We start from the raw sequence: 21,969 nt of genomic DNA on the forward strand, positions 1-21,969 counted from the left end.
CATTAAATGTGTCACTTTGGGAACTTTCTAATCCCACAAAAAAGTAGCATTTTATCTTGTTTCATAATCATTTTGAGTTTCATCCCTATTGAGTGATGTATATGTTAATAGTACCTCTTACTGTTACATGGTCATTTAAGAAGAAAGTGCTCTCCATTTCCTGGAAGGCTTCCTTTCTCATTTAATTAAGATCACTTCTCACCAGAGGCTCCCTCAGGTTAGATATAAGCACTAAGAGTCCAAAAAAAGGCTCATGCACAGACAGTTGTAAGAACATAAAATTAGCTTATGTTGTTTCAGTCTCTTTGTTTTCCTTCTTTGTCCCAAAAGTACACTGATTTTTTAGTATGCAATCATTTTAAGGATTTCTGGAATATAACTCTCCAGTTTATGATTTCAAATATTTAATAGTCCCACAGGAAATATCTAGTATAATGTTATGAATTTAAAACATACATAAATATCACATAATTTGTGTCTTTCCATACTTTTTTTTCTTTCCCCTCAGAATAAATTTTTTAGCCAGAGAAAACATCAGTTATTCTGTTTCCTTAGTTGTTTTTCAAAGAGCCAACTCCAAGGTTTTTTAACCCTATTCATTGATTACTTGTGGATGGTAAAGAATCTGCCTTCAATGCAGGAGGTTCCTGGAGAAGGGAAGGCCTACCCACCCCAATAGCCTTACCTGGGGGTTCCATGGACCCGGGAGCTTGGCAGGCTACAGTCCCCAGTGTCAACACGACTGAGTGACTAACACACACACACATTATTAGAGTCTTATTTTACCTATGTCACTAGATATCATTATCTCCTCTTTTATCTGTCATTCATAGAACCAAACTAGCTTTTTTGGTAGTAAGGGGCCTAAGTATTTGTCTTCTGCATCACTTTTCAGCATTCCACATTCCAGATTTTTACATCTTTACATTTAGCTATTTCTTTCTTATGAATATCATGTAGCTTAATTTAAGTTTTTATTTTTCTCTGGTTATTTTAATTCTCTTATGTTTCTTTTTTTAAAGATTATTTTGATGTGGACCATTTTTAAGTCTTTATTGAATTTATTACAATATTACTTCTGTTTTATGTTTTAGATTTTGGCCATGAGGCATGTGGATCTCAGTTCCCCAACCAGGGGTTGAATCCACACTCTCTGCACTAGAAGGTGAAGTCTTAATCACTGGACCACAGGGAAGTCCCTCTCTCATATTTTCTTATTCCCAAACCATGCAAGCTTGTTAATGATTGCTTACATATATGCATATATGTGCTAAGAGTTGGACATGACTGAGCGACTTCACTTTCACTTTTCACTTTCATGCATTGGAGAAGGAAATGGCAACCCACTCCAGTGTTCTTGCCTGGAGAATCCCAGGGACGGGGGAGCCTGGTGGGCTGCCGTCTACGGGGTCGCACAGAGTCGGACACGACTGAAGCGACTTAGCAGCAGCAGCAGCAGCAGCCAGTAACATACTCACTGAAACAGATTACCTCCCACTTTTCTGAATTCCATTTTCTTTTCCATTATATACATACAGCCTTTAGGAGGCCTTTCAATCAGGGACTATAAGTAAACATTCTGAAATTTCTTTGTTCTGCCCTCACTCTTGAATAGGGAATATAAACTCCAATATTCAAATTCACATGAAGCACAAGCTTATGATGATAAAATTTTAGTTGAATAACACATTCTAAATAAAGGGTTATTATTTTGTGGTCTCTTAGAACTTTGTGATCTTTTATTAGTTTTGCAGTTGAGAATTCTAAACGTTGTTTCTTTTCAAGTGTCTGGGCTTTTCTATTTGCTTTCAAAATATTCTATTTATCACTGACGTTATGGGGTTTCACTACAGTCTACCCAGCTGTGGATGTGGAACTATTTGTACTCTAGAAATAGGTAAATTCATGTTTGTTATCAGTTCTGAAAAACTCAAGCCAATAGCTCTTCCAAGCTTTCCTTCTATAGTTCATCTATTCTGTCTTTTCCATAAATCCTACTTGGCATGTTAAGGATCTTCTTATACTATTCCCCAGGTTTCTTAATTTCTCCATCAGTGCTGCATTACTGATCTCCTCAGCTCTATGATTCTCGTCATTAATTCTCTTCAGTTTTATTTATCTACACTTTTGATACTTTTAAAATCACTGCTCTTAATGTCAATTATTATATTTTTTACTTCTAGAACTTTTTTGTGGATATTTTTCAATTTCTCATGGACTTCTTGTGTGTCTCATTTTGAGGATTTCATCTGTTTCTTGGCATTTTTAAACATTTTAGATACAGTAACTTCGTGTTCTCTTTCTGGCTTTCTATGATTTGAAGTTCTTCGGGGAGGTGTTCTAACTCCACTTTTCACTGTATCTGCAGACCTGCCTATGGTGGAATATTTTCTTAGGTGCTCTGCACTTTCTGACTGGATGCTAATGTTTGGTAGCATGGAGGCTTTTACTGTTCACAGTGAACTGAGTTGAGAAAGCATAGCTTCAGGCCAAATTACGTTAACTTCTCAGCTAGTGGATCCTTAGACTATGCATGAGGCATAAATGTTAACCCTGTCTAAGGCAAGCAGATGTCAATTGCTACATATAGGATGGATAAACAACAAGGTCCAATTGTATAGCACAGGGAACTATAATATCTTGTGATAAACCATAAAGGAAAAGAACATGAAAAAGAAAACAAAAACATATATATATATAGACATGAATCACTTTGTTGTATACCAGAAACTGAGACAATTTTGTAAATCAACTATAATTCAATAAAGAAAATGTTAACCCTGAAATTTACATAAAGTACAACCTATGATGTTGAATTTTCAGAATAGCTGTTTTATCCCATTATTTTCTCAGGAGACATGGAGAAACTTCTTTATTATCTCCTACTAGTAATATTTGTACCCCTATGGATTTTAATGAGTTTTTATTAATCTGTATTTTTATACATGATTGGATATCACTCAGAAACTAATAAAAAAACAAATCTAAGATATGTTATGTACCACAGCCACCTTGGCATCTAGTTGTAAAATTAGTCATGCTTGCTTTATTATTGAGCAATTTTCCTATTTAGTTTTAAAACATAATCTCTAGAAAACTGACAATCTAATGATCATAAAATCTAGATGGAGTATTTATGCTAAAATGCCCACTATATTACTACTGGGATAAACAATTGGAAAGAAGACATTTATAAGACAAAGGTTATAATATCAACAGTTAAATAACTTACCCTAATCCACGAATCATAAGTTTCTCTTCTTCTTTGCCCATTCTCACACTTAGCAGAGAACGAATCTGACCAAGAGATGCTAGCAGATTGATGGTATCCTCCACAGAAACACCATTTATAGTATAGGTCTTTGGCAGAGCCCGTACCAGACCCCCAATGCCATCATACTGTCGATGGAGCAATACAAACATGGCCCTCACCAACTCAGGGTCTTCAATAACAGACTCTTGAGCCCATCGGACCATGGTCTCAGAAATCAACTGCTGAAGAGTGGCTGCAAAGTAATCATGGATACTTCTTAAAAAAGGAAAATAATAAGGCAGATTAGATGGGTATTTCAAATGCATATTTCAGATAATCTAAAAGTGAAAGTGAAGTCGCTCAGTCGTGTCTGACTCTTTGCAACCCCGTGAACTGTAGCCTACCACTCTCCTCTTGTCCATGGGATTTTCCAGGCAAGTGTACTGGAGTGGGTTGCCATTTCCTTCTCCAAGGGATCTTCCCAACCCAGGGATCGAACTCGACTCTCCCACATTGTAGGCAGACGTATTACCATCTGAGCCACCAGGATATAACCCAAACTGGCATCTATGTTTGTACAAGAATCAAAAAGGAATAATTTTTTGAAAAAATATAAATATTCTTTAAACAATCATCAGTGACAGTATGTCAATAAAGATGAGTTAACAAGCATGCAAGGATAAAAATACACAAACTTTCTTTAAAAACTATTCTTATAACTAAGGCATTTAAGCTATTTCAAAATTATAGCAGCTTTTCCAGAACTACTATTGGCAACCATAGGGTAATCAATGGGTTGTCCTATTACTTTTATTTTCTTTGTTTCACTCATCTCCTCCCAAAAGATATGACATCATATATCCTTAAAAAGGTCAGTCATGGTCATTTAAGGAGCTTCTTTTTTAATCCAACTGTTTCCTCATTTAAGTACTTAGTAGTAGTGACCTCATGAAATTACATTTCTACTTCAATTTGTATCCCTAATTGTCACTTAAAATGTCTTCAAAGGATTTGACTGTGAAGCTGTATTAAGTTGAAAAGTTATCCTATACATAAATGATTACTTGCAATGTGATCAGCAATAACACACTTAAAAGCAACAGGACTTTCAAACCTCTTAAAGTATATAGTAAAATGATCAAAGCTTAGCAGGGCTGATGTGACTGACTCATCTTGTTGTTGTTCAGTTGCCAAGACATGTCTGACTCTTCGTAACCTCACAGACTGCAGCATTCCAGGTTTCTCTGTCCCTCACCATCCCCGGAGTTTGCCCAAGATCATGTCCAATGAATTGGTAATGCCATCCAGCCCATCCTCTGTTGCCCTCTTCTCTTTCTGCCTTTAATCTTTCCCAGATCAGGGTCTTTTCCAAAGAGTCATCTGTTCACATCAGGTGGCCAGAGTATTGAAGCTTCAGATGCAGCATCAGACCTTCCAATGAATATTCAGGGTTGATTTCCTTCAAGATTGACTTGTTTGATCTCCTTACTGTCCAAGGGACTCTCAAGAGTCTTAATTCATACATAGGTACTAAATTCCTATCATCAAAACACTGGCTGATTTCCAAAAGAAACTGCTAATCTGTTTTAATCTATGCCTTATTAAAGTAAAAAAAAAAAACAAAAAAAAAAAAACACAGCTCAGATTACCATCTGAGAACCTGTCTGCAATGCAGGAGACCGGGGTTTGATTCCTGGGTTGGGAAGATCCTCTGGAGAAGGAAATGGCTACCTGCTCTAATATTCTTGCCTGGAGAATTCCATGAACAGAGAAGCCTGGCAGGCTACAGTCCAAACAGGGTTGCAAGAGTCAGACACACTTTACTTTTCACCAATTTTAACCAAATATACAATTTAGATAAAATGCCAATCTACTTCTACGTATCTCAAAACCATGTAGTCATTGTCAATAGGTCAAAATCATAAGCCTGTTAATAACAAAAAATGCTTCAGAAGAAACTCTGAACTCTGATTTTGAAGACCTGACTCAAATGTGGTTGTGATACTGAAAAATAAATATAGCAGTAATTATATGGATAAAAGATTTCCATTGTAAGTTAGGGGGAAAAAACACAAAAATTGTATGAGTTTGTTTTTTTCTTTCTTTCCATAAGCGCTGTTAATAAACTGACACTGACTCTTAAATAAAAGGAGTCTCAGAGTGAATCAGCTGATCTCACAGGCCTACTTCATGAACACTTTCTGGATGAGTGTGCAGGTCTGAAAAACCCGTTGCTTCAGTGTGCTTTATTTGGTTTCACAGAGTATCAGCTATGACTTATCAGTTAAATAGGATATGGATGAATCAGAAATGCATAAGGTTCTAGAAAATATTTCCAAACCAAAATATAGTTACAGACAATATCTATTTAAACTTTAAGAAAAGATTTAACTCAATGCAAGAATATTTGAGGGTCAACAGCAATTATTTAGATATGAAGCTCATTTTATACTTTCTCTTGATAGCTGCTGCTGCTAAGTCACTTCAGTCGTGCCCAACTCTGTGACCCCACAGACGGCAGCCCACCAGGCTCCCCCGTCCCTGGAATTCTCCAGGCAAAAACACTGGAGTAGGTTGCCATTTCCTTCTCCAATGAATGAAAGTGAAAAGTGAAAGTGAAGTCGCTCAGTTGAGTCGGACTCTCCGAGACCCCATGGACTGCAGCCTACCAGGCTTCTCTGTCCATGGGATTTTCCAGGCAAGAGTACTGGAGTGGGTTGCCATTGCCTTCTCCTTCTCTTGATAGACTCTGATCCAATTATTTTGCTTTTTAATTTATTTATTTTAATTGGAGGCTAATTACTTTACAATATTGTAGTGGTTTTTGCTATACACTGACATGAATCAGCCATGGGTGTACGTCTGTTCCCCTAAATCTTTAGTTCTCTAGGGATAGCCCATCCATCCTTACAAAACTGCCATCTCTCAGTCTGTTCCTGCAAATATAGTCTGATGCTGCTATCTACTTCTGGTGGCTATGGGGATCTACTTAACAACCCGATTCTTGCAAGCTGTAAATTCAACTCTCTCACTGGTTCATCTAATGTAAAATTTGTTCAGATGATGAATAAATGTCGTGGTGGAGTCATTTTGGCAGTACCCTTTCATAGCTTACATGACTTCTTGGAGTCACTCTCAACTGGCTTTTCAGCTTGCTTCTTCTTTAGGTATGTCACCTTTTCTACCAAGGACAGCAGGCGTCCTCTAATAGTTAAATCATTGTTTCCATCCAGAGACCTATCTTCATCCAGCTCAATTCCTAGTAGGAAGAAGACAAAGAGAAATAAGAAAAGAACAAATAATGTTTAAAAAATGCATTGAGGGGAAACAATTCTCAGGTTTTGCAATTTTTTCTGCTCATAACTTAAAGCAATGAAACATGCCTGAAACATCTGAGGAAACCAAGTTAAGTGATCTTTTCCACTAGCATTCACAGGTAAGATTCAATCACTGCTCTCTTTTTCTGCTTTCTCTTTTTCCCCTGTCTTTGTGAGACTGGAGCTATCAGCAGCTAGCACAAAATATAAAGCCAAGCAGAGAGCAAAAAGACTCTTTTAGGAGTTAAAATCCATTCTACCACTTAAGCTAACCTTAGGCATTTCTTGACCTTGGGCACTGTCTAGACCTATAGTTCTGCCCTCCCTAAACACCCTGCTGGCTTTTTATCCTCCTTACTTGCCTCCAAAAATATCAGTGATATTTTAATAATTTGAGACACAGAGAGTGCATATATAGTTAGATATACAAAACAAATGAATATTTTATGTCTGAAGCAATAAATCTACCATTTTAGAGTATCCCTTTATTTATAGCATCTGTGTGTGTGTGTGTGTAGTTATTTATAGTATAACCTTCTGGCAGTCATTTAGTGGTTCCTCATTCATAAGCTGAATTAATATACTTTTACTGTCTTCATTAAAATAAAATACCACTTAAGATATAACTAATTTGTTTTCTTTCATCAAGACACAGACTTTTTCACATCACCGCATAAAGAAAGGAAAACACCAATTGATTGGATTCAGAACATTCAATCAATTCCATTTTTAAAGTTCTTAGAATAAAAACAGGGGCATGTGTGCTCAGTTGGATCCAGCTCTTTGCAACCCCATGAACTGTAGAGCCTGCCAGGCTCCTCTGTCCATGAGATTATCCTGCCAAGAATACTGGAGAGGGTTGCCATTTCCTCCTCTAGGGGATCTTCCTGACACAGGGACTAAATCTGTGTCTCTTGCTTTGCAGGCAGATTCTTTACCACTGAGTCATCTGAGAAGCCCCCAGAAGAGGGAAGAATTGCCTTAATAGGTTTGGGCTACTGACCTGCAACTTATCAAAGGAGTTCTTTAGGCATTAATTAATTTCAAACATGCCAGATTTCCTAGGTCAATCCTTAAAAGGGGCCCCTCAACCAGTTGAAATATAACAGCCTATGAACAAATTTCTTTAGATTAAATCAACTTAAAACTTCCTTCTTTGACAAAAGTTCCCGGTTACATGTCCCCATTCCCCAGGCCACTGAAGGAAGAAGAGGGGAAAAGGAAAGAATGTTGGTCATGTTCTGCTTGGTCTTAATGCCTTTCTCATCTCTATACCCCTCAAGGCTTTCCACATGAGAACTTTTGTACCAACATATGTGTACTAAAATATATATTCAGTAAGAGTTCTAGGTCAAGAAGACCCTACCACAATGTGTCATCAAATCTTCGTGAAAATCCAAGAGTTGGTCTCGGATTTCTTCAGGACATGGACATTCACTTTTGTCATCCTTAAAATTGAGAAGCATATTGATCTGAAAGTTCAGAAAAAACAAGAGGAAGAACTAAAGCAAAAGAAAAGTGAATCTAGGAACAGCATAATAAAGAAAATTATAAAAATCGAAAATGTTCAAACTCTGCTTTTAAGTATTCATGGACTTGTGCCCAACAGATGAAAAATCATTATCTATTACTCAATCCAACAAATAACACAATCAAATAATTCAAAGCTTAGCATGCTAAAATAGTCATATTATTTGAGTCTCCTTTCTCACTTTCACAAAATCTTAGACCTGTGTATACTTAGTGTTTTTAAACTAATTAAGACCTAAGTTTACTTACTAAATTTTTATTATCCTTCTAGATATTTTTCTAGCTAATTTGCATGCATTATTGACTATTTTTAAGAACTATTTTGTTAAAAGTACACAGCAAAGAAGGAAAACCAAACATAACTGAAGAGCAATATAATGGATCACTATGCCTTTTCTAATATTAATGGTTCAACTGAACAAACTGCAAGAAACTTTCTTCCATTTATTTTAAGTTTTGGATACAATAGTATTAAATTCATGAATGAAGAAAAGTATGTTCCATAATTTTCCTTTATGAAACAATTGTAAGTTGTCCTTTTAGAGTTTTACGTATGTAAATTTTTTGTTAAACTATTATTTGAGAAAATTATAGATTCATATGCTATTATAAGAAATAATACAAAGAGATCCTGTGTATTCTTTATTCTGTTACCCCACTATAGTGACATCTTGCAAAACAGTAGTACAGAATCACAACCAGGATACTGACTTCGATACAGTCAAAAGAAAGAACAAGTCCATCCCTTCAGGATCCCTCCTGTTAATCCTTTTATCACCACACCCTCTTGCTTGCTCTTCATCCCTAATTCCTATCAACCACTAACCTGTTCTCCATTTCTATATTATTGGCAATTCAAGAACATTATACAAACAGAATCATAGAATCACATAGCATGAATACATGTATCCCCATATTATCTATCCTTTTGCAATCTATAGTCTGTAGTGATATCTCATTTCATTTCTGATTTGGTAATTTGTGCTTTCTTTCTTTCTTTGCTAATTCCTTTAGAATTTTATTGATTTCTTTAATTTTTAAAAATAACTAGCTTTTGGATTCATTGATTTTTTCATCGTCCTGTTTGCAGTTTCATTCATTTCTCCTCTGTTCTATATTACTGCCTTTTTTTTTTTTTGCTTGTTTTGGACTTATGTTGTTATTTTTCTAAATTCTTGTGATGGCAGTTTAGATTATTACTTTGAGTCTTTTGCTCTTTTATATATAAGTATTTAATGCAATAAACTTCCCTCTTACACAGTTTCAGCTGTTTCCACAAAGTTTCATATGTCATATTTTCTCTTTCTTTCAGTCCAATGTATTTTTTATTTTTTTCTTGAGACTTGTTCCTTGAACTAAGTGCATTGTTTAGTTTCCAAGTGTTCAGAGATTTGCCTGCTATATTTCTGTTACTAATTTCTAATTTGACTCATGGTGAAAAACCATCCTGTATGAAAAAAAAAAACAAACCAATTCTTCTACATTTGTTGAGGCTGTTTCATGGTTCAGGCTATAATCTATCTTTGCAAATGTTTCATAGACACTTGAAAATAAACCTGTATTCTATTATTGGGCAGAGTGTCCCATAAATATACAAAGATCCTGCTAGTGATAACACTGGTGTATTCTCCTCCATTCTTGCTGATTTTTTGTCTATCTTGTCCTTCAAATATTTAGAGAGGGGTGTTAAAGTCTCCAACTACAACCCTGTATTCATCTATTTCTCCTTTCAATTCTATTTGCAGCTCTGTTGTCTAGTGCATACACATTTGTCTTCCTTGTGGACTGACCTCTTATTCTTATATAATGTTCCTATCTATGACAAATTTCTTTGCTCTGATACAGTCATCTTATTTTCTTTTAATTAATTTTTCATAACATACCTTTTTCATCCTTTTTATTTTCAACATATCATTACATTTTAAGTGAATTTCTCAAAGACAGCATATAGTTAAGCCAAGTTTTTAAAATTCACTGGCAATCTCTCTTACTTTATTTAAATTATTTATACTCATGAATTTATTGATATGCCTGTCATTTTGCTTGTTTTCTGTTTGTTTTTTCTCATTTACTTTTCCCAAAGTGCTGTGGGTTCCCTGAACTATTTCTAGGATCCTATTTTGAACTATCCATGGGTATCTCTTTGCATAGCTATTTTAGTGGTAACACAGGATATTATATTAATATATACATAATTTATCTCAGTCTACCGGTATTAACACTCTATCAGTTTAAATGAAATACAGAAACTTTATCTTCCGTTATGTCCCTTATTCTCCACCATTGAAAATACAATTGCCTTAAATATTTAGTAAGCATACATTTAGAACATATCAGAGTTACCATTTTTGCTTTGCACATCAAACATAATTTAGAAAGTTCAAGAGAAAAAAAAATTGTATTTACCCCTATTTTAACACTTTCTGTAGGGTAAGGGAGTTAGAGAAGGCAAGGTTCAGAAAAAGAAAAAGACTGGCACTTTACGGGAACAGATCACCTTTAATGAGGTGAGAAGGGGCAGCAGTGAGATTAAGTGAGTTGCTGCCCTAACCCAAGAAAAGAGCAGGCATATAGAGGCATGTATGTAGAAATCTACTGTCTTAAGGGGGCTTGTTCTCCAAGGTTGCTCAGGGTAGTTATCTCTTAAATGGCTAGGGCAAGAATTCTGGAGATCTGCCAGAAGCTGAGACCAGCTGGGAATGGGGCATAATCAACCCTAATGTCCATTTTTTTCTTCTGGTGAGAGGGTTCTTTGTTTTGCATAGAATGGTGGGGAGGACCCGGAGGGGAGTTTTAACTTCAAGCTATTTTGAGCCTTGTAACTTTCCTTCACTTTCTGTTGTTGTTCTTTCCTGATTTTTCAAATTTTCTTTTATCATTTCCTTTATGTTTAAAGAACTTCCTTTAGGGACTCTTTCAGGATAATCCAATTCTGGTAGTTTTCCTTAATTTGAGAAAATTTTGATTTCCCCTCGATTCTGAAGGATATTTTCACTGCACATAGAATTATGGTTGACAGGTCTTTTCTTTCAGCACACGAAAAATGCTGTGCCACTTCCTTCTGTCCTCTGTATTTTCTGATGAGAAATTTGTTGTCACTTGACTTGTCTTTCCAAGCGTCATTTGTTTCTTGGTCCTATCAAGATTTTTCTCTTTCATGTTCAGAAGTTTGACTACAATATGTTTTGGCTTACATTTGGGGTGTATTCCATTTGGAGTTTACTCAGTTTCTTGAATCTCTATAACTTTTGCCAAATTTGAAAAGTTTTCAACCATTACTTTTTCAAGAATGTTTTCAGTTCATTCTCTTTCTCCTATCTCTCTGGAAATCTAATGCCATTAATGTTAGATCTTTTGCTATATTCGCATTGGTGCCCCAGGCTCTATTTTTTTCACTGTTATTTTCTATTATGGGGGCTAAACAACGTCTATTCTCTCTTCAATAATATTTTTTTTCTTTTCCACTCCATTGTGCCATTAAATCCACCTACTGATGATTTTTAATTCAGACACTGTATTTTTCAGTTGTAGAATTTCCATTTGGATCTTCTTTGTAGCTCCTATTGTTTTTGCTGCAACTTTTTTATTTTTGTCATCACAGAGTTGGTATCTATTGATTGCCATTTTTCATTCAAGTTTTTGCTGGATCTTGGTGTGTTTGTGTGATTTTTAATTGAAATCTGGACATTTTTGGTAGTACCCTGGAGAGGGAAATGGCAACCCACTCCAGTATTCTTGCCTGGAAAATCCCATGGACAGAGGAGCCTAGCAGGCTACAGTCCATGGGGTCACAAGAGTTGGACACGACTTAGGAGACTTTGTTTCTTATTTAAACTTCTGACTTCTGATGCCATTACTGCTAGGTGGCATACACGTCCATTTCTCCACTTGACCTCCTTGAAGGAGAGAGGAGACCTCATTTCTGCTGGGTGAGGCTGGGAACAGTGGACCTGAACTCACACAACCCTGGCTGGAAAGGGTGAGCGCCTTAATACACCTCCCTCTGTGACCTTATTGACCCTTTGGAAGGGATAAGCCTCATTACCACTCAACCAGGATAAAGTCTCAGCTTCTCAGGGCCCCAGCTGGAGCACCTGTGTACAACCTGATCCGAGCAGACATCTAAGCTCTCCACTCGGTGTCTGCTGGTTTGGTGGGGGGTGTGGCACCAGGTTTACTGTGGTCTTCGGCTGGAGTAGCATGGTCATTACCTAAAAGTTTTCTCTCTTGCCAGAAAAACAGTTTTTCTGGTTCTCTGGCTAGACCAAGAAGGTACTTGTTGAGGCTTTTCTTGGTGTTTCTGAGTTGCTGGCTTCTTTAGCTCCAAGTTTGTGATAGATGAGAAAAAAACAAAATCCCAGGGAACTTGCCACCATGTCATTCCTCAGCTCCCAAGTTCCACAGCCAGTCTTTCTTCTGTCTTTCAGTCTTCTTATGTTGTCTTTCGTGTAATATCCAGGGTTATAGTTGTACTTAGAAGGAAGAATAGGCAGAGGTATTCCATTTTTTCAGAAGCAGAAGTTTCCCAATAGTATTTTAACAAATGGAGTTATTCTGGGAGAAGGTGGATTTGTTCTCCGCTCAGTAAATGTTCTTTACAGTAATAAACAAAATTCCATGTCCCTTCCCTCAAAGACTTTACATTCTGGTGAGAAAAAGATAAATTCTACAATTACTCCCTAAGTACCTCCATTCACAGCTATCTTGGATATAGAGGGAAAGAGCAAGGTAAGATATTGAAGATGAGATCTGTATAAGTTATACCTTTTAACCATCACAGCTACTGGCTGGGCCAAAAAGCTCATTTGGGTTTTTCTGTATCATCCTTTGGAAAAACCCAAATGAACATTTTGACCAACTCAATACATTTTGGTAATTTGTCACAGTAAGAGACCCATCCTGAGGAAGATATCAGAAAGTTCATGGCCCTAGAATAGCTCATTCTTGGATTTAGGCATAGGCTTCTGACTTGGTTGCACCCTAGGGAGACCTGGGTTTGGAGGTGAGCAACCAGAGGAAGACCCACAAAGAGGTGATCAATATTCCTGCAAGACTGGTGGCAGTGACATGGGGTTCTTCGAGGAGACACAAAATGAAGTGTATTAAGTCTTAGAAGTCAAGGGTTCCTATTAGCTGGGGTGGTGCTGTGCCAGCCAATGAAGACCCCCCTGTGACCTGGATACTTTTCCTACTTGAAGAACTTCAGAATCTGGCACACTGGCTTCCTCCAAGGGTACATCATATACTCGATACCTTTTAATAAGTCTCTTATTTAATTTGTTTAAACTAACCAAGTAGATTCTTTTGGTGAGACCTATGATTACTGACAAAATGAACTTAGCCAGTGTAAAGAAAACAGGAAAAAAAAAAAAAATACACTTGCAACTTCTGGTAAAATTCTGCAATGTGTCAAATATGAATGAATAAAACCCAAAGTAAGGAAGGAAGACTTTTCTGTTCATTCTTATACCTGTTCTTGAGGCGGGGATCTGAATTCCTTTGTTTTCCTGGCTGTGAGTGCAGCCGACATGTTTAAGGCTTGCATAACTTCGTTATAGCGGAATCGTTGATTGTCTTGGAGCTTGGCTACAAAGTCATCTGAAAAGGCCACAATGGCTTCTATTCGGTGCCGGACCTGGCAGTCACAGAGGTATTGAAGTAGCAGGCACATCTAAAGAGATGATTAAAAAGATACAAAGCTTAATTTCTGAATTTTTCAATAGTTAATGTATATCAAAGCATAATTTGTGACAGACACACTTAGTTGTCAACACTTCTTTATTAATAGAATCCTGATTTTATGTAGACAGCAATGTGCCCAGTCTAGGGGATGAAATACAATTTGTCTAAGCTCAAAAGGCAAATACCCTTTGATGTCCCTTTGATGAACGTTTACTGGCCAGTGTCCTCTGTGGCTAGAGGGGCTATAGCAAATAGGGTAGGTAAGAAAAAGTTTGCAAGGGGTCTTCTGGGAAAGCATTTTTACCATTAACAAAAGACTAGAATATCCTATTTTCAAAAACTGGCTAATGGCACGATCACTGATGGAAGGAGGAGGTAACACACTTTAGGATAAAAACCATAAACTGAGGATCACAGAAAGATATTATGGTCTGGGTTCCTGATGACACCATTAAACTACTACATTCATGCTAGAACTGTCTACCTCCAGACTCTGCATGTAAGTTAACTAAGTGGTTCACTGCTTATTCATTAAATAGTCAGCTGGGTATTTTCTTACCAGAAGCCAAAAGGATTTTTAACTGATACAATGCACCATAGAAACATGCCTTCCAGAAAATGTTCGGCCCAAGATTTGGGAAATATTTAAATGTACTTTATACCAACTGTGATATAAACGCACAGCAGTGTTACAGGACTTTAAATCCTCGTATTCCACCATCTTAAGTACAGCCATTTCTGTCGATGCTGCCTCTAAGCTAGCCCTAGCGTCCATGCCCCTCTCCCCACCTGCTTTGCCCCACTCCAGTGGAAACACAGTCTCCTCAGCCTTGACCCTGCATGTCAGCCTCCTGACTAGGTGGGCTCTGGACCACCCTCTCATACTCCCCTTATCTATCTTCCTCATAGCAGCTATGTTGAGATTTTTTAGAACAGACTTATCCTGCTGAAATTCTTCAATGTTTTTTTTTCCGTTTATTTTTATTAGTTGGAGGCTAACTAATTACTTTACAATATTGTAGTGGTTTTTGTCATACATTGAATTGAATCAGTCATGGATTTACATGTATTCCCCATCCCAGTCCCCCCTCCTGCCTCCCTCTTCATCCCATCCCTCTGGGTCTTCCCAGTGCACCAGCCCTGAGCACTTTTCTCATGCATCCAACCTGGGCTGGTGGTCTGTTTCACCCTTGACAGTATACTTGTTTCAATGCTGTTCTCTCTGAACATCCCACCCTCGCCTTCTCCCATAGAGTCTAAAAGTCTGTTCTGTATATCTGTGTCTCTTTTTCTGGTTTGCATATAGGGTTATCGTTACCATCTTTTTAAATTCCATATATATGCGTTAGTATACTGTATTGGTCTTTATCTTTCTGGCTTACTTCACTCTGTATAATGGGCTCCAGTTTCATCCATCTCATTAGAACTGTTTCAAATGAATGTCTGTTTAGATCTTTGGCCCAAAGATCTAAACAGACATTTCTCCAAAGAAGACATACAGATGGCTAACAAACACACAAAAAGATGCTCAACATCACTCATTATCAGAGAAATGCAAATCAAAACCTCAAAGAGGTACCATTACACACCAGTCAGAATGGTTGCTATCCAAAAGTCTACAAGCAAGAAATGCTGGAGAGGGTGTGGAGAAAAGGGAACCCTCTTACACTGTTGGTGGGAATGCAAATTAGTACAGCCACTATGGAGAACAGTGCAGAGATTCCTTAAAAAACTGGAAATAGAACTGCCATATGACCCAGCAATCCCACTCCTGGGCATACACACCAAGGAAACCAGATCTGAAAGAGACATGTGTACCCCCAATGTTCATCACAGCACTGCTTATAATAGCCAGGACATGGAAGCAATCTAGATGCCCATCAGCAGACGAATGGTTAAGGAAGCTGTGGTACATATACACCATGGAATATTACTCAGCCATTAAAAAAAAAGGGAATTCATTTGAATCAGTTCTTCAATGGTTTTAATTGAACTTAGAATAAAATTCAAAATCCACCATATGGCTGGCATTAGCAAAGAGGTAGACTCTGTATTTACTGCCTTCTCCCTATCTCACCCTCCCTCCTCAGCTCATAAAGCTGTAGCCACACTGGTCTCTTCTCACCTCAGAGCTTGTATGACAAGCTTCTAAAGCACTCTTCCCCTCCTTCTTCACAGGTGTTGAACCTCTGCTCATCAACCTGACCTCAGCTTAAAAGGCCTCAGAAAGGTCTCCTCTCACTTTTCTCAAAGTATTCCAGCTGAAATTTTTCTTCTAGAAATCCATTTTTTTCCTTCCAAGCATTTAATGTGATTAATTATAAGATATTCTACAGAAATACATAAGTATGCATTTCCCCCAAGGACAGTGATCTTCCTTGAGCCAGCACCCAGTGCCTGGATCAGAGAAAGATGTCAATCAATGCTGACTGAAGAAGGAAAAGCAGAAAAGGGAGTCAAGGATGTAAGCATCAAGCTGATATTAATGGAAGCATCTGAACTGAACCAAAGTAGCATTAGGAACAAGTCTTTCGGACACCTGCGTGAACACAAAGGCAGTCAAGGTCTTTGTTTCCTTAGAAACATAGATAGGAAGTAAAATCTTGCCATTTGAGAATAGACACACCTACTGGTGAGCAAGTATCCTAAGGTTGGAAGGGTGGAGGTGGGGTAGAAAGTGGTATGAAAAGCTTTGTGTTTCAGGCATTCCAACAGAATGTCAGTGAAACACTGACACAGAACGTCAGTGAATCTGCAGAAACAAGGAGAAACACAAGGAAATTGCTAATGAACAAGGAGGAGAAGTGTAATAGGGAAAAACAAACCTGACTCCATATTGGATTCATTTCTTTAACCTTTACACTCTATTGTTTTCACTACAAGTTAATTGCAAAAGGGATGTTGCTTACAGCAACAGTCCCCAACCATTTTGGCATCACGGACCAGTTTTGTGGAAGACAACTTTTCCATGGATAGGGTAGGGGTGGTGGTTTCGGGATGATTCAAGTGCTCATATGATAATCTAACACCGCCACCAATCTGGCAAGAGGCAAAGCTCAGGCAGTAATATGAGTAAGTGATTCAGAGCAGCTGTAGATACAGATGAAGCTATGCTTGCTTGCTGGCCTCTCACCTCTGGCTGTGTGACCCAGTTTCTCACAGGGGGTTAGGGATACCAGGCTTACAGTGTCTATAACAGCCCATCTCCAGGGGCCCTGCCTCCCATGCCTGAACATTAAGCTAAAATATCTTTGTTTATGATCACAGGAAACATCCCAACCAGGGTCATCTGTGAACAGCTGCAGGAAAGAAGAGATTAATATATCCCCTGCCAAATACGGGGCTTCCCTGGTGGCTCAGATGGTAAAGAGTCTGTCTGCAGTGCAGGAGATACAGGTTCTATCCCTGGGTCAGGAAGATGCCCTGGAGAAGGGAAAGGCAACCCATTCCAGTTTTCTTGTCTGGAAAATCCCATGAACAGAGGAGCTTGTCGGGCTACATTCCATGGGGTCGCAAAGAGTCGGACACGACTAAGCAACTAACACACCACATGTCTCCCAAATGTGGTCACGAAATATTTGCTATAACTTAACACCTTTTTTACTCAACCTCCACATCTCTCCCTATTCGTTCTAAAAAAGAAACTAGCATCCCAACCTGGGCAAGATGGTTCTTTGGGACACAAGCGCACCATCTTCTCAGCCTGCAAGATGTCTGAATACAGTCTTCTATTCTTCATTCCAACACTTCAACTCCCAATTTACTGGAGTGTCATATAGGGAGAAGATGAGTCGGGGCTCTGTGAAACTGGCAGGACAAAATCCCATCTCCTGTGCTCCTTTCAGACACACACATGCACACACACACACAAATATGCATACACACATTCAGAGAAATAGTGACATGCCACATCACATATGTGTATGACAGGCAGACCTGTTCTTGACCAGGAAAATTTTGCCCTGATAAAAATTTAAAATGTATCTTTTACTAACCATGGTCAATTAACCTGATTCGAAAATTAATGGATTTCATTTGGAGAAGACTCTTGAGAGTCCCTTGGACTGCAAGGAGATCCAACCAGTCCGTCCTAAAGGAGATCAGTTCTGGGTGTACATTGGAAGGACTGATGTTGAAGGTGAAACTCCAATACTTTGGCCACCTGATGCAAAGAGGTGACTCATTTGAAAAGACCCTGATGCTGGAAAAAATTGAGGGCAGGAGGAGAAGGGGACGACAGAAGATGAGATGGTTGGATGGCATCACCAACTCGATGGACATGGGTTTGGGTAAACTCCAGGAGTTGGTGATGGACAGGAAGGCCTGGCGTGCTGCAGTTCATGGGGTGGCAAAGAGTCAGACACGACTGAACGACTGAACTGAAGTGAACTGATTCCAAATGCCAGAAAATTAGATGGGCATGTTCCCAAGTACAACAAGAAGCTGGTTAAGTTTATGAAGAACTATAAAATTACCCAGGAACACAAATACACACACACACAGAGAAAGAGACCAAGGTCAACGTCAATAGGTTGTGAATTCACTGCCATCGTTTGTCTCTGTTTACCTGTAATTTTACTGGCTCTGGTAGTTTCATTTGGAGCAGGCCCTCCTTGGGCCTCTTAGCGCCTTTGTTTTCTTCGTCTGGGGCTCCTTCCAGCTTGGAGTCTTCCACGCAGGGCTCCTTCTCCACCACCTCGGTCTCCTCCTCGGGGCTGGCGGCTTCTTTGAACACACTAGGCTCAATCAACTGCAGGACGTGCTTCAAGTCCTCGTTGTGGAAGACACCCATGATGAGCAGGGTATAGAACAGCTTGATGAGAGGGACGAAGAGGAACTCAGTGGTGCCCCCAACGGGGTCTCGCGCATGAAGGCTGCCCTCTCTCACGGCTTCCGTCAGCATCTGAATGGTCTTGGCCTTCAGGATGTCCAGCGGGAACTCCGGGCTGTACTGGTAACCCTCGGTATTAATGCTGACAAAGCTCGGGGAGGAAAACTGCATCCGCGGCCGGAGGGAGGTGCTGAGGCCGATGCCCGGGAGCCCGTGCTTTTTGCTCTCATCCGGGAAGAGGGTGATGCTCTTCGTCTCCTCGGTCATGGGGACGATGAACTCGTTGTTCATCATGAGCCTGGCGGTGGCGTAGGAACTGAGGTGGATGTCAATGAGCAGGTCGTAGTAGCCGGCGCGCAGCAAGCCGGGCATGTACTTGTTCTCGATGGCGTAGAGCAGCTGCGGCTCGTCCACGTGGCTGCACAGGGCGTGGGCCACGCGGTGGTTCCCGAGCGCGCAGACAGCCGAGTAGAGCCGGAGAGTGTGGTAGTGGAACTTCAGCAGCTCCTCCTGCTCCGTCAGTTCCAGAATGTCCACAGATCTGGAGACGGGAGGAGGTAAGCATGGACACTGAAAACGGTTCTCCATCAGAGGAGAAGCCTGCCTGTCTCCTAGGTTTCACAAGTTATAGAAACAGACACTTAAATAAGCATGTATAAGTGTTTATTTAAGCATCTACTTGTATTTTCTGCATCCCCTCCCTTTTATGACTTTTTTTTTTGGTGGTTGTTGTTTTATTTTTGTTTATTTTTAGGCTGCATCATCTGGGATGCAGGATCTTGGCTCCCCCACCAGGGATGAAACTTGTGGCCCCTTCACTGGCCCCCCATGAAGTGGCCCCTTCACGTCACTGGACCACCAAAGAAGTCCCTACAGTAATTTTTTTAAATTAGTCTTTTATGACATGTTTGATGACACCACAGTTTTTTTTTTTTTAATCAATTCTAGATATTTAAAAAATTTTCTTCCAGATAGAATTTTATGTTGAAAATAGTGCTTGGAGCTTTCTTCATGCCCCGTCACCCCAAGATTCTGGGCATCACTTTTATTAATAGACAATCTGGGTCTCAAGTTGAGCCTGGGGACTCCCCTCCTCTCAGAATTTAAGCACTCTTTGGAAAATCCGGAATCTCCTTTTCCAATTTGGCTAACCAGCTTCAAGAAGACAGAAAACTAACTCTGCCTTAGGCTGACTTGTCTCTAACTTTAGGATCAGCTATTACCCTAATAACAGTCACCAGTCAGTCAATTTCACCAGTCAGTAGGTGAAACGGAGGGATAATTCTTTTGACATAACTACCTACTTATGTGTCCCTCAAATACCCAAACATATGCCAATGCCACCCTATTTCTATCAGGTATGTGCTGCTCATGAAACAAACATTATTAGAGACATTTTCACTTAGGAAAATTTCTATTGGGAATCTTGAATTTACATCAGATCATTTTGCTCCTGCCATACATCATCAGCTTTCAGCACAATTAAACTTTTAACATATGGCCAGAATAAGCCTAAAGTCAAGTCATTCCCTTTAGAAGACAGTCTATTTTAAAAGCACATAATTTCTTTAGAGGGACTAAGTTTTCAAAACTATTTAAATTACATAGATTGTTCAGGGACAACACTATAGCATTAAAGGTAGAAATTTGATACATTCATAATCAAGGAACTGCTCATTCATCCCCAAAGGTGCCCTTGGTGAGACTAATATAATCTCATCAGGACAGGGGCTGTTATACACTTTGCTTATTAGTATTCGCCCAGCACCCAGCGTAGCACACAATAGATAATGAGCAATTATCTGTGATTCTTTACCATTAGGCTTTGCCACTATCTTTAGATGCCTTGTCATCCTGTCCATACTTATCCACTGTACATGTCCTTTTCAGGTCATAGGCATTCTGTCAAAAGCCGCTGTGACGTGATGGTGCTGACTTATTCCAGACCCCATGTTCTGACTCAGAGTAATTACCCACCCGTGTATCACCTTGGCTTCCAGGAAACCACACATCTGCTAGGCCCAGCTACAAGCACCTCGCTCTTGGAAAGGTATGATTGAGTATGTCTTCCCTCAAAGTGAAGTAGAGGATTCCCATATCTTAGCTGGGCTCTTCAGTCTCCCAAGAAGACTGCTACCTCACCCCTCAGCCTAGCTGATGATTTAAATATATAAATCCATTCATTGTAGCAACACAGAGTATCTACACGCTAGGTTCTTACTGAAATCACTTAGAAATTATTTCTCTGGTTCCGCCTCTACTGTCTCACAGTTCTCTGATATTCTCTTAGTGTGCTGCCTTAACTCAGATGGTGGCTGTACCTGTCTGAAATTTTACTTGCTGTTTTCTCATCACCAAAACAAGAATGAGGGAATAAATCACAGACTATTAAATCATACCTTTAGCTGCAATACAATTATTTTCTTTCACTAAACAAGGAGTTGAGATATAGACTGAAACTTGGAATGTGCAAAATAACGTATGCCTTGCCACATGTTATTAGCATTTTATAAAGCCCATTTTGTTTCCCCAGCAGCACCCCTGAGCCCCTGGCCAGGGTCTAATTTGATAGGTCCCCATTAGACAGTAAGGGATGTTTGGGCCTGACCTGTTCTCCTCTGGGATATGAAGTGACATGAACTGCAGAGGCTCCACGCACTGCACCAGCCAGCCCTGGCGTTCACTTATTCGAGAGACATCTACCTTCAAGAACTGGTTGGGCATTCTGCTCCACAGGACATGTGAGAGAAATTGCACATGGAGACGTGGGGGACACTGTGGCACAGGATTTTTGTGCTCACTCTTGAATAATCCCGCTGAGAGAGGCATCACATTCTAGGAAATGGGAAAGCAGAAAAGAATGAATGGATAACACACTCCTTGGGGTCAAAAAAGTGATAACTAGAGTTCTGTGCAGGAAAGAGATAATGAAAGATACACTGTGTGTTGAGCAGAGTCAATACAAAAACTAACAAATTGGGTTGAGTTGTTCCAGAAAGGACCAGCAGAGAAAATTTGAGGATCTTTTCTCCTCCATACTAAGTATGGAGGATGCATGAGCACTAAGGAAGCATGAGCAAGCAAGTATATCCAGTATCTGTTCTACATCTTTACAAAGCCAAGTCCTCAGCACACCTGGCAAGGCTTTAGCTGCTTTCATCCAAAGGTCCTGAAAGACTGGTCACATTCACTTGGCTTTCTTCCTCTCTCCTTGTCTGTCCTTTGTCACCCACCTCATTCATCCTTAAGCTACTTACTACCCCACTCATCATCAGGTTTGCCAGGTTTGAGTAACTAGTAATATACCAGAGACAGTTCAACAGATAAACATGACTACTAAATAAGAAAAGAGAATT

General features: G+C 39.3%; 1 protein-coding gene across 1 annotated transcript in view; it reads right to left on the reverse strand.

The window, feature by feature from the left end:
* The window catches only part of RYR2 (ryanodine receptor 2), an 813,831-nt gene that overhangs the window by 247,789 nt on the left and 544,073 nt on the right, over nucleotides 1-21,969 (reverse strand). Inside the window, exons 36-41 of the mRNA XM_065922240.1 lie at nucleotides 21,222-21,448; nucleotides 18,350-19,154; nucleotides 13,571-13,771; nucleotides 7,937-8,042; nucleotides 6,369-6,512; nucleotides 3,233-3,506 (exon numbers count right to left, since the gene is read on the reverse strand). Coding sequence (XP_065778312.1) covers nucleotides 3,233-3,506; nucleotides 6,369-6,512; nucleotides 7,937-8,042; nucleotides 13,571-13,771; nucleotides 18,350-19,154; nucleotides 21,222-21,448 — 1,757 coding nt within the window. The remainder of the gene's footprint in view (nucleotides 1-3,232; nucleotides 3,507-6,368; nucleotides 6,513-7,936; nucleotides 8,043-13,570; nucleotides 13,772-18,349; nucleotides 19,155-21,221; nucleotides 21,449-21,969) is intronic.

Source organism: Muntiacus reevesi, chromosome 2 (assembly GCF_963930625.1).
Source record: "Muntiacus reevesi chromosome 2, mMunRee1.1, whole genome shotgun sequence".
In the NCBI taxonomy this organism is placed as follows: Eukaryota; Metazoa; Chordata; class Mammalia; order Artiodactyla; family Cervidae; genus Muntiacus; species Muntiacus reevesi.